The sequence below is a fragment of the Poecilia reticulata genome, linkage group LG4, assembly GCF_000633615.1.
Source record: "Poecilia reticulata strain Guanapo linkage group LG4, Guppy_female_1.0+MT, whole genome shotgun sequence".
NCBI lineage: Eukaryota > Metazoa > Chordata > Actinopteri > Cyprinodontiformes > Poeciliidae > Poecilia > Poecilia reticulata.
In genome coordinates this window covers 20,027,799-20,039,906 of record NC_024334.1, presented here as the reverse complement: position 1 = coordinate 20,039,906, position 12,108 = coordinate 20,027,799, and the positions used below count along the sequence as shown (strand labels likewise).

The 12,108-nt window shown below is 38.9% G+C and overlaps 3 protein-coding genes across 3 annotated transcripts in view; 1 reads left to right on the top strand and 2 right to left on the bottom strand.

Annotated features, from left to right (window-relative positions):
• On the bottom strand, positions 1-3,824 carry ing5a (inhibitor of growth family, member 5a). Its single transcript, XM_008407404.1, has 8 exons — positions 3,718-3,824; positions 2,353-2,424; positions 2,049-2,215; positions 1,786-1,897; positions 1,591-1,687; positions 1,360-1,495; positions 1,195-1,256; positions 1-1,113 (listed from the first exon to the last, which is right to left on the bottom strand). The coding sequence occupies exons 1-8, from the start codon at positions 3,752-3,754 to the stop codon at positions 1,074-1,076; spliced, it is 723 nt and encodes a 240-aa protein (XP_008405626.1). The 5' UTR covers positions 3,755-3,824; the 3' UTR covers positions 1-1,073.
• A 921-nt stretch (positions 3,825-4,745) lies between these two features.
• On the top strand, positions 4,746-8,771 carry plekhb2 (pleckstrin homology domain containing, family B (evectins) member 2). The gene is made up of 8 exons (XM_008407405.2): positions 4,746-4,891; positions 5,490-5,540; positions 5,676-5,828; positions 5,932-6,034; positions 6,586-6,625; positions 6,948-7,031; positions 7,429-7,543; positions 7,640-8,771. Exons 2-8 carry the CDS (start codon positions 5,504-5,506, stop codon positions 7,774-7,776), a joined length of 669 nt encoding a protein of 222 aa, XP_008405627.1. The 5' UTR covers positions 4,746-4,891; positions 5,490-5,503; the 3' UTR covers positions 7,777-8,771.
• A 292-nt stretch (positions 8,772-9,063) lies between these two features.
• Positions 9,064-12,108, bottom strand: part of LOC103463808 (vacuolar protein sorting-associated protein 4B-like) — a 5,107-nt gene continuing 2,062 nt past the window's right edge. Inside the window, exons 7-11 of the mRNA XM_008407406.2 lie at positions 11,912-12,060; positions 11,694-11,775; positions 11,353-11,572; positions 9,553-9,693; positions 9,064-9,475 (exon numbers count right to left, since the gene is read on the bottom strand). Of these exons, the coding sequence (XP_008405628.1) occupies positions 9,374-9,475; positions 9,553-9,693; positions 11,353-11,572; positions 11,694-11,775; positions 11,912-12,060 (694 nt within the window). The 3' untranslated portion in view covers positions 9,064-9,373. The remainder of the gene's footprint in view (positions 9,476-9,552; positions 9,694-11,352; positions 11,573-11,693; positions 11,776-11,911; positions 12,061-12,108) is intronic.

Genomic DNA, 12,108 nt, shown 5'->3' with positions numbered 1-12,108 from the left:
TACTTTGGTTTTATTTATTGTTGTGGTTTACACATAAATGAAGGATATTCACAGTCAAATACGAAAGAAGCTGCTAAAGTTCTATTAAATTACATCTTGAGTCACCGGGATTTAAACGCAACACAAATATCTCTTTGGAATAATTTGTCTACAAAATATATTTTCAATACAAAATACATGATATATTTGTCCATGTATGGATCGACGTGGAGAACCGGCGTTTTCCCCTACAGTTGTACAAGCCAGGAAAACGACAGACATTCAATAGCAAAAGTTGGCTATGAGAAACTACGTCTTTAAAACGCCTGCTGTATCAAACGTCTCCGGGGGCAACGATCTCTTTCAAAGTGCTTAAATACCTCATTCAGGTGACAGAAGACAACAACTGACCATGAGTACCACGATACATTCAAAAATGTCATAGGCTTGTGTTGAAATTTTCAGTTTACATTTCTCCTTTGCCAGTTTGGTTTACGCTGATTGTAATATCACTCTGTCACTTGCAGTCATTTATGCGGTTCTAATGTAAAACCCTAAAGAGGTAGTAACGACAAACTAAATCTGACTTCCTTTTTTTTTCCTTTCTTTTTTTTTTAACCACCGTTGTTTCCGTAAGGATATATAGGTGTTTTAAATGTAATTCTCAGCAGGCTCGTTAATTTGTTTTTTAAAAAAATAGTTGTTTATAAAACCGACATTTCAAGTATGCTAAAGCAACGATCTTGGATCCGCAACTCCGTTAGTCAAGATAGTATTTACATCTTCTTGCTCGAAAAGGAGAGACTTTCTGACAATACCCGGACAACACAGTAAATGTACTGTATGACAATTTGATTTAAAGCTACAAGACAAGAGACGGATGTGCTAAAATTTAAAGAGGGAAGGGAACATGGGGAAAGCTGGTGAGGATATATGTCACAAAAGTAGCTTTACACCAAAACTGGATAAGGTTGTTAAGGAAAGTTGTACAAGTCGTCTTTTTAAAACGGAGTATTGCTGAAACAAAATACAAACTAGACTATTTAGTGACGCCAACAACACAAAAGTAGGGTGCCATTCCTGAAAGAAAAATCTCATTTTTTCTTCCTGTCTTGAGTGCACCTCGGACAGAACCTGAAGGGGAAAGAGGAAGGACAAATGTTCAGAGAGTTACTGGATCAATACCTAATGTCTGCTAGGAAGTTCAAGTCTCACCATTTTCCTTTTGGTTTCGTGGCGAGGTCGACACAGGCAAAGTGGAACCACTCGATGGGACACTGAAACGACAGGAAAATCAAATCAGCCTGCAGATGGTTTCAGATTAATTTAGAACAGAGATAAGGATAAGTACTTAAAAAAAAAAAAAGGTTGAAAACCTACATCAGGATTATCACATCCGATCATCTCTCCGTAGGAGACCTGGTGGCACAGGCAGTACGTCGGCTCGTTGGGGTCCACCGGCATGTCCAAAACGTCTGACGGTTGCATCGGCAGGAGGGTGTCGCTCAGGTCCGGACTGAAAGCATCAACGCAACTCATGCACCACGGCTCACAAACACAAACAGAAAACCTCAGAGATGTGGCAAATCCTGAGCCGACGGGCCGAGTTACCTGGCCTTCTTCTTCTTTCTGGGAGAATCTTCGTCGGAGCCCTTCCTTCCTCGACCCCTGGACCCACGCTTCTCTCTCTGGCTCCGCATCTCGCTCTCTGCGGGGAAGAAGAAGCAAAAAAAAAAAAAAATTGCTCATAAGAATAAAACTCGTCATGCAGACTCACAGGAAAAGTCTTCTGGTTACCCGACTTACTTTTCAGCGCTCTTCCGTCTGCACTTTCATAGCCGCTCAGTTCTAGTTTCTCCTTCAGCTCGTTCTCAAACCGAGCCAGATCTGCATCCAGTCTGCGGATATGTTTATCCACCTGCGGGAAAGAAATGTTCTGAATGTTTAAGTCCGAACAAATAAAGGTAAACGATAAAAAAAAAAAAATAAAAATCTACCAGAACAACTGATAAATAAATATCGAAAGGAAGAAGTTGGGTGAATTCTTGGAAATGTGTGTTCAGACTGACCATTTCATACGTCTGCATGGCAAGCTGGACTTTGTCATCACTGAACTCTTTGCACTTGCTGTAGGCGTTCTGGATCTTCTGCAGGTGTTCCACTCTCTGCTCCGAGGCGAGGTTCTTCACATTCGCTATGTACTCCTCCGCCAGCTTGTCGATCTCGCCTTTCTTTTCTGCAAAAACGACAGGGGATTGTTGGAGAGACAGGTGAACCCCACCGATGCCACCACAGTTACGCAAATTCAAAAGCAACCGATTTAAAATGGCACCAAAAAATAAACATTTTTAAATGATCAGAGAACATGATGACCTTCGGTTCTGTTGTCCAGGTCCCGCATCAAGGTGAAGTTCCTCTGTAACTCACATGGTAGATTTTCTATACCTAGACAGAGGATTAGTGAATAATATTAATATGCAATGTTATATAAAAAATGTACATAAATAAACCAATATTGATTGACAGGTAAAAGTAACAGTTTTGGCTCATTAGGCTGAAATTAGTGGGCTACTTTAATTGAAATCAGCAATTAAAATGATCAAAACAAGTGAGATTTTGGTCAGGAAATTTTAACATTATTATTTTATAACGTTACCATAATTTCAGCCCAACATACAGTCCATTTCCAGATTATATTTAGATTAATAAATAATTCAAATAGGTGTTAAAAATCCTCAGCAATAAAATGTCAATTTATTCATTTACTAAAGTTTACTGCATAATATATTTATTTTTTCGCATGTCAGTTTGAGTGTGACTCCAATAAAGCAAATTGCATCATTTCTTAATATTTCAGCACCTTTGACATTTAGAGTTTGAGCACATTTAAAACTACTGATCCCACAACACAAATACGCATCTATAAGCGGAAAAACGTACAGATTCGCCTGCATCAGGGGCAAAAAAAAAACAATAGTTCAGATAAGGATTTTTAAGTGCTATGTTAGTTGCTATTTTCTTATCTTTTCAGACATGGTAAATATGATTTGTTTTGCTGAATTTACTGAAGGAAAACATTTTTGTCCAGCACACATACGTCATGAACTAACATGCAGTTATGGCGTACTGGTTTACATTATCACGATGTTGGATTTACACAGCGACTCTGTTGGTTTCGGGGCGCTAAAGGAACTGGGTTCCGCTTCGGACTGCCTCAGTTTGGGCGCTACTTCAAACACCCCGCCCCCCCCGGCGCCTAAACAGTTACGGGAAACGCGGTCTCCCAACAGGTTGCACATACATCGTGCAATATTTAACAGTAAAAACCCGAACGTTTATAAGACACCAAAAATATATGTTGACGGGGGGGAAAATATTAGAAATTATTTTCCAATTTCAATCTTTAAATACGTTCTGTTGTTTATTTTACAAATGCAAAAATAATCCGTGTTGTAAAGTAGTTACGTTGTGAACCGTTTAATACGACCAATTTAATTTCGTTTCTTTACATCAGCAGACTGAGCATTATGAAGTGACAATTTATGCTGCTTTATTTCCATCGGAACAACGCTACTGTTAGCAAGCGAGCTATTCGCTAACGAACCTGTACTGCAATCTACCTCTAGTCCCTCGAGCGTGTCCTTCGATAGATAAATAAATAAATAGATACAACTAAACCTCAAACAAACTTTAACGTGACAATGTTAATCATGGTACATTTCGTTTTATAATACTCACTGTCAAGATAATGCTCCAAGTAAATTGCCGTTGCCATTTTGGGATATCTATTTAGCTTCTGCGTACTCTCGTTAGCACGCTAACTGTTAGTCACTGGGAGCGTTTGTTTTGTACTATAGGGTTGGCCGTCAGTAGGTGGCGTGGCGATACGAGTTTCACAGTTCGGTTGTAAACAAAACAAATATATGCAAGTTTTCTTTATTGTGCTATTTTTTGTTCTCAAAACTTATTCGTATGATACAAGTATAAACAAACAAACGTATTTATTTATGTATCTTATAAATAAATAAGAAACATACAACTTTAAACCGCCAAGACAATGACTTGACGCATTTTATTTAAATAAAAAAAATAAATAAATAATAATAATAAATAAATAAATAATGGTCATTAAAATTAAAAAAAATATTTTATTTTCCACTAATACGAGCCCTCATCATCTCTTTCTAATAATCTGTTTTGGAGAAGAAAAAAAAACTGTGTGCAATAAAACACATTATAGAATGATAATTTATGAATTTTTAAAATAACCAATTTTTTTATAATTAATATGCAATCACAGCCTTGGACCTAGGGATAAATGTCAATAAATTTGAAATTCATTTAAAAACATATTTCGGAAAGACCATTAGATTAAGATAGAATAATTTCAAGAAAAAAAATTGGCAAAGTCTTGCTACCATAAATTATTAATCTTTGTTTTTATTCCTGAAAACATATAAATACCTTTTGTAGTTTATTGATTGTTTGACATCATCACAACGCTTACGCAGTTCGTTAAACAATGATCTTGAGACATCTATAAAAAGAAAAAAAAGAAAATGTCACTGCTCATCCTAGACCTGTGTGCACCTGGAACAGGAGGTTACAATAACCAAACGCACCTTCACTTCCTTTGCTGGCATTTTCCACCGCGGTCAGCTGATAGATGACGTCATTGAAAACAAACACCGCCCTCTCCACAGAGACTGTTGATTCGCGAAGATGCTTCTCTGGGCGGGCTTTAACGCGAACCAAAGACCGAAGACATAACGGATATTTCCGATGTGTCCACTTTGCTGAACGGTCAGACATTTCCTCCTCCGAGCAACACATCGTGTTATTGTGCATATCACTTCCGCATTCTCGGTATCCTCAAGAAAGGTTATCGCGTCCAAAACATTTAAGGACTCAAGTAAGTATTTAGACCAAAAACACATTTTAACGTCATATAAGAGTGAATAGTCGGAGTGTTTACGTTACTATAAACAGTTTAAACTCGCGCTAACATGTCTGCTAATTTCTAGCTATTCACAGGAAGCAACTAGCAAAATATGTAGTCCACTTCTTACACTTAGTTCTGTGTACATTTTTCTACCTCATGTTCTCCTTACCAATATCATATTACCAATTTCTTGCTTTCCATTCCTTAATGTGTTAAGCTGGGGAACCCTGAGAGTCGACGTAAAAATACAAGGTTGCTATTCAACTTCAGTTGGAATATATTCTTGATCTCATACAAAGTCAACAATATCTTTAAACCAATAGCCTCAACCATGGTTAGCTTATATTAATTTATAAGATATATGCAAAAATAAGTGCTAAATCATTACATTAATCCATCAGGAATTAGTTTTCTTTTAATGCTGTAGATTCCTATAGACATCGTTGTGAACTTGGTAATTGTTTTACCACTCACGAGGTTCATCTTAGACACGCCCCACCCTGTTACCAGCCTCTGGAGTTCTGAGAAACACACTGTAATAATATTTACAATTTTTTGCTCTCTCTAGGTGTCTCCTCTGAGATGGCTGTGGTAAAAAGTGGCTGGCTCCATAGACAAAGTGAGCAAACTTTAAAACTTTCCATTTGCAAATCAGCAGTTAAGTAGCACAGAAAAAAATGTATATCTGTAGAAACACGGCCTGATAAATAACAATAATAAAAAAAAATATACAATTCTAATGTTTATTTTGAAGGCACCATCCTACGGCGGTGGAAAAGAAACTGGTTTGACCTGTGGGCCGACGGACGCCTGGTATTCTACAATGATCAGGAGCGGCGTGACATGGAGGATGACATCCACATGAGAGTCCACTGCATTAACATCCGCGGCTCTGCTGCTTGTCAGGGTATTGTCACATGTTTTTTTTTTTTTGTTTTGTTTTTTTGTCTCATTAGATGGCCAAGAAGTGTTGTTTTGACATTGTTTTGTGTTTCTGTACTTCCTTCCAGAGCTGAACCCACCGGATGGGAAAGCGCGTGACGCATTGTTCCAGATCGTGTGCAGAGACGGGCGGGTCATCAGCTTGTGTGCAGACAGTGCAGATGATGCCTTGTAAGCCAGCAAATGTACTGTCCAGTTATTATGTCAGCTATTAATTGACACTCGGCCCCAAATTATCCATATCCCAGGCATATTTAGGTCTAACGTAACCTTTTATTCTGACTTTAAGTATAATTCATCTTTTGGAGTGACTTTCTCCAAAGATTTTCTGTCAGAAAATTTTTGGAGAAAGCTGAAGATTAGAGGTTTAAAGGCAAAGAGGCCTTTAAACCTCAAAGACATGGCGCTCATAACCAGACACAAATAATCAAAATAGCAGTGAAAACATGCAAAAAGCTGCTCAGCAATCATCAGAAGAGTTTGACTGGTGTAGTGCCAATTCTACCAGTTGTTTATACGGGTATAAATGATTTTCAACACGCCAGTTTGAATAATTTTTTAAGAGATGCCTATCATTTCCTATCAGAAACAAACCTTTTGATTGAAAATAATTTCATGTTTAATTTTGTCAGGAAGGTTAATAATTTTGGGTTTAATTGTATGTTTAGGTGTGTAGAATTTGGGTAACCTGACATTAATGTGGTTTCTCTTCCTGGCTGCAGAGCATGGACCATGGCACTGCAGGATGCCAGAATAAACACGGTGAGTGCTTTGTACGTTTAAAGAAAATCTTTTGCGTGCAAGGTCTCATATTTCTATTTGTAGTTTTCCATTTTACTTGTGCAATGTGAGACAGTTCTCATATTTTCCTTCTCTACTAATCTAATAACAAATTAAGATAGAAACGGGAATTCTTCCAATCATACTCCTTGAGCTCATTGATTTCTCATAACCTCTCACCAGTTTCCCGGTTCCAAAACCTTCAATGAGTGTGCTTGCTTTGTTGCATCTGTCTTAGCAAGTAGCTCAGTATTGCTGGTAAACTGATTAAGTCTCATTTATTTGGTTGTTTGATGTTTCACAGGTGGTAGCTGCTCCTCAGATTGGCTTTGCGCAGGAAGTTGTGGCATCTGCTCCTCCTCCTTACTCAGAGTACGCCCAGCCACAGGTAAAAGGAGTAACCGACGACAACACGACTGGAAAATAGAAAGCGTTATCCATATTCTGACACTGCACTTTATATATATATATATTTTTTTTTTGGTTTAGCTTAATTCGTTCAGACTCTACAATGAAAATGAACAAACCCAGCGAAAACTTAAAGGGGCGGTATTATGTAAAATCGACTTGTTTGAGCATTATAATGTTTTTATGACAACTGAAGTTAACATAGTTATTTGATTTTGCTGTAAAGTAGCACTATGTGTCTGTACAACTCATAAAACAGCTCCTTTAAAAGCAGCTCATTTGCTAAAAGCTACGTTTTGTTGCCATCTAGTGGAGACTTTGCGGAAGTGTTCATCTGTATCTGTAAGCCTCATGTGGGATTTTTTCTTTTTTCCCAGGTTTATGCTCCAGGCCCATACGGAGACTACACCGCTCCTCCTGCTCATCCCACACAGTTTATATACTCCGGCGATGGGCGACCCTACGCTGTTGCTTATCCATATCAATATCAAGGTAAATAAACTCAACCCTGCTCTGAATAACAGCAGCTGTATTAAGTTTTTGGCTGCGGCGTGGAGGATTAATTCATGAATTTGTCGCGTTGTTCAGGTGGATACGTTGCCCCCGAAGTGAACCACGTGATCATCCAGGAGCGGCCGCGCGGCGAAGCGGGGGACGTGGCTTTGGGCATGCTCGCCGGAGCAGCCACCGGTCTGGCAATCAGCTCGCTCTTCTCCGTCTTCTAATTGGTCAAGCGTCGCTAACCGTTTCCCCCCAGCTCCTCCTGTATTTACAGCTTACAGTGTGCGCTCTTGTCAGTGCAGTCACATGATTTCAAATGAAGTGTGTCCTCCGTTGGACTACATCAATGAGACATGACTGTGACAGACAGAGTGGATGACCTAGTAAATACTTTTTAGCACTTTCCGATACTCCCAGGCAGTGTTTTTGCTTCTTTCGTGATGTGTTGAAATATCTTTAACCAAAACCATAAGGATTATTCTCTCCGGACCGTTATTTATGAGATCATTTATCATGTGCATGTCGCTTTATCCAGTTTGCTTCAGATTCACACACAGTTGGCCTTTCATATTTGCAAAATGAATGAACCTTTTTCTTTTGTACTGTAACCTTTGTTTACTTTCCCTTTTCTTTAGTCACAGATCTGCAGTGCGCCCCTGGCTTTGTGTGTGTTTGAGTCAGATTGGGATTTAGGTACTGGATGCACTAAATCAATACATACTTTCCCTGTAGCATCTTAGTCATTTGGAGAAATGTTGGTTTGCATTGTTTTGCTTGTTGAAAAAGGACACCAAGTATGAAGGCGCAGTCTCATTAGCCTGAAGTTTAAAGGGACACTAAATTTCTGCAGTCCTCTGTTTCAATGTATTGTTTGGTCTTTTTAATTTTCTTTTGTTGACTCAGTGGCAGCTGCTGAACCTTACCTCCTGTTTTGATTTGTTTGTATTGATGTTTTCATGTTTGGTGCACAAACAGTTGAGTTAAAGGTTATTTCTGTTTTAAAAACCTAAATGTATGTGATTTAATCTCCACAAACAGCCTCTTCCATAACATTTTATAGAGCCTAAGAAATGTTAAAGAGAACTCATTTTCTCTAATAGCATAACAGTAGTTACTTTGTTTAGCAATTCTTAAGCATGTTTAAAGGTGTGACTTAATCGGACTCGGATGTACTGATTAAATCAAGATGTTATTTTAACAAATAAATATATTCACATTGCTTTTGCATTCTGTTTATTTAACCCTGAGTCTTGTTCACAGAACACGAGAAGATGCAAGAAATGACCTCAGATTTTAAAAATACATCGACAAAATCTAAACATTTTGACCCCCCAAAAAGTCACCGCTTAAACACACCGAACAAAACATGACCAACTATATCTACAATAACATCATAATGAAGAAATCGGATGTACACATACATACATAACACGGAAACTGCTGAAAAAGCTTCTTTAAACAGACCGTAATTCATTTTAGAAGCAACAAAACCCAAAAGCCTGAGAAGAATCAAAACAGAGGCAACATATGTAGATTTAAACAGTCCTCTAGTCATAAAAGTAAACTTTAAAGCAAAGTTTATTTGGTGCAAAACAAAAAATACATTTTATACGTGGTGATGTCTGTAGTGTTGAAAAGGTGCAAAGACGTGTCGGTATATTCGTAAACACTGGCTTCAGTGGAACAACAGATGACAACTCTCAGGTACATTCTAGAAACCTCACGAAGTGTCCATTTCTAAGATTCAACAGGCCAAAAGATTGGCACATGAAGTATAATTGATTAAGAAAAAAAAAAGACCAAACTTCCTTATTTAGCAGATTAGCCTTCTTGACCAAAATCTTCCGTAAACTTCTTCAGCTTGTCCAGGTCTTGCTCGTTGACCGTGGGCTTGGTGTTGCTCAGAGACCGGAGCATGTCGGCCTGCACAGAGAGCAGGGAGCAGGTCCAGCTCAATCTGATCAATATAGTAAATTAAAAGCACTGATTTGGTTTCTTACCATGGACACCATGGGCTCCAGCAGCTTTTCCCCAGGAACCTCCATCCACGTCATCTCTACGGCGTTGGGATCTCCGGGTGAGCACGGCGTCAGCAGGTCGTCAACCACAATGTCGGGGTTGTTAAACGGGGATCCGCGAACCTTAAAATGTAGAATAGGACAAAAGTTTTATCAAAGCGTTTGAATGGACAGAAGATAAAAAAGAAAACCTGCCTCTCTTAAGGTTACAGCTCTATGAGGAAACTGAAGGGAAGCACAGCTGGGTGTATAGACTGATGTGGATTATCATATTACTAAAATCCCATTGGACATCCATGTATTGTACATTTGTGTCCTTTTAACATGTAAATCAAATTAGAAAGAATTGCTATTATTTTGTTATATTTATAGATCCTTTTCACCCATAATCAGCTTTGATTTATTTTATTATATTCAGGGACTGCAGAGCCCACATTTCAACTGTTACAGTGAGGTAAAGACACGAACGTGCAAATCCTTTGAAAATTTACTCCACTTTCTAACTTCCCTGAACTCAAACAGGAACCTATTGACTGAACTCTAACAGAATAATAATAATATCTGTGAAACAAATCCAAGCACACAGAGACTGAAACTGAGGCAACCAAATGCAAATCCATGAGCGCATGTCACTCAACTGGGAATTATTTTTTTTATTTCCTGACATAGTGCTCGTCTGTACTGACGCAAAGTATACCACTGGTCAAGATGTGTACAGAATTTCCCTTAAATTAGCGCCTTATGATATTGAATACTTTAGAAAAATTGTTAACTTTTTCTATGACTATGTTTGTTCAGTGAGGAAAAAAACAACATGGTGAGAAAAAGATGTTTTAAACCAGCACAGTTATTGGTGCAATCTCGTAAATAAATTTAACCAAAATATACTTCCTTTACAGTGTTTTTTTTTTAGTTGGTTAAATCTTTAAACTCCTTTAATCTTCACAACACATTGAGCTTTTCGCCAACAACTACTGCAGGTAAGTTTGGCATGTAGGAAACAAGCAGTATTTAGGAAAGCGCCTCATCCCCACTGTTTAGGACTGTAGAGGATCTGTGACGCTGCAGTTCTGTTGCTCTTTCAAAGCCTCCAAGAACTTTAAAAATTATAATTACTACCAGTGATTTGTAAATGTTTTCAGCAAGACAACAGACCAAAATAACACAGAAATGGTTCACCAGGCAATAATTTTATTTTTTCACAAGATAGTCTTCCCCAAAACTGAACAAATGTATTCAAATTAAAGGTTTTCTAAATCACTCAGCGTAAGATTATGCTAACGCAAATAAAGATGAACTTTTTAAAGGCCTTTTACACATCTTTGCCAGGGCTGCCAATAAAAAAAAAAGCCAGAACTTTATAGTAGAGATTAGTGAATGAGTTAATAACTTGGGACAACCTTCAGACTATGTTCTCCAGATAGAAATCAACTGTGTCACCGTTTATTTTTAGACTACAGTGAGTTTATGATGTCTATTAAAAGAGGCAGCTAGCTGACTGAAGCAGTCAAAACCCAAACACATCAAAATATCTGACACAACTTTAACTCCTCACTACGATCTGGACCATTTACTTAGAAACTGCTTTGAAAACAGTTTATTATGCTGGCATTCAATCGTTTTCTGTGCATGAAGCCAACTTTAAATATTTTCCCCGATTTATTTTTCACTCTGTTTATTGATAAAACGCAGGAAAAAACTCTTTCAAACTCTTCTAATTCTAGGAAAAAACTCATTCCAAAAGAAGTTTTTCCAGCTGGAAGGCGTTTTTTTTTTTTTTACCTTTTTGAAGTGAGTCGCTGACTGAACCCTCCTGACGGGCTGCATGAGGGCATCCCTGACAATTATGCTGATGTCTGCTCCGGAGTAGCCGTCTGTCTTCTTGCCCAGAGTGACGAAGTCGTTGTCCGTCAGCCCGTTGGGGGTGGAGCCCAGGTGCAGCTTGAACATGAAGGAGCGGGCGTGCTCCTCCGGCAGAGGAATGTAGATCCGCTTCTCAAACCTGGCACCAGAACAAAAGCTTCAGTAAACCATTACGAGACCTTCGGCGTCCGGACGATCTGGACGACAGCCAGCTCCGATAAAGCCTCAAAGGCGACGGGGAGAATTGGCGCTAAGCTAACCTTCTCCTGATGGCCGAGTCTAGCGTCCAAGGAATATTTGTGGCTCCCAGGACCAGGATCCCATCGTTGTCGTTCCCAACGCCTGGCGGGAGAAAAATGTGGCAACGATGATGAAAAATAAGCAATTAAAGACGAAGGAAGTAAGGGTTGCTCACAGAAAAACGAAACATTTCTTTAGTTAGCTCTGACTAGCTGCACTCAAGCGTCCTCTTGCTCACCTTGCATCTGAACGAGGAACTCCGTCTTGATCCTGCGAGCGGCCTCGCTCTCGTTTTCGCTCCTCGAGCCGCAGAGGGAGTCGATCTCGTCGATGAAAATGATTGACGGTTTGTGTTCCCGCGCTAAAGCGAACAGGTTTTTTACCAGTCTAGAAGCAGAAAATGACAACAGTGGGACCGTTTTCTTTTGTCCCCCC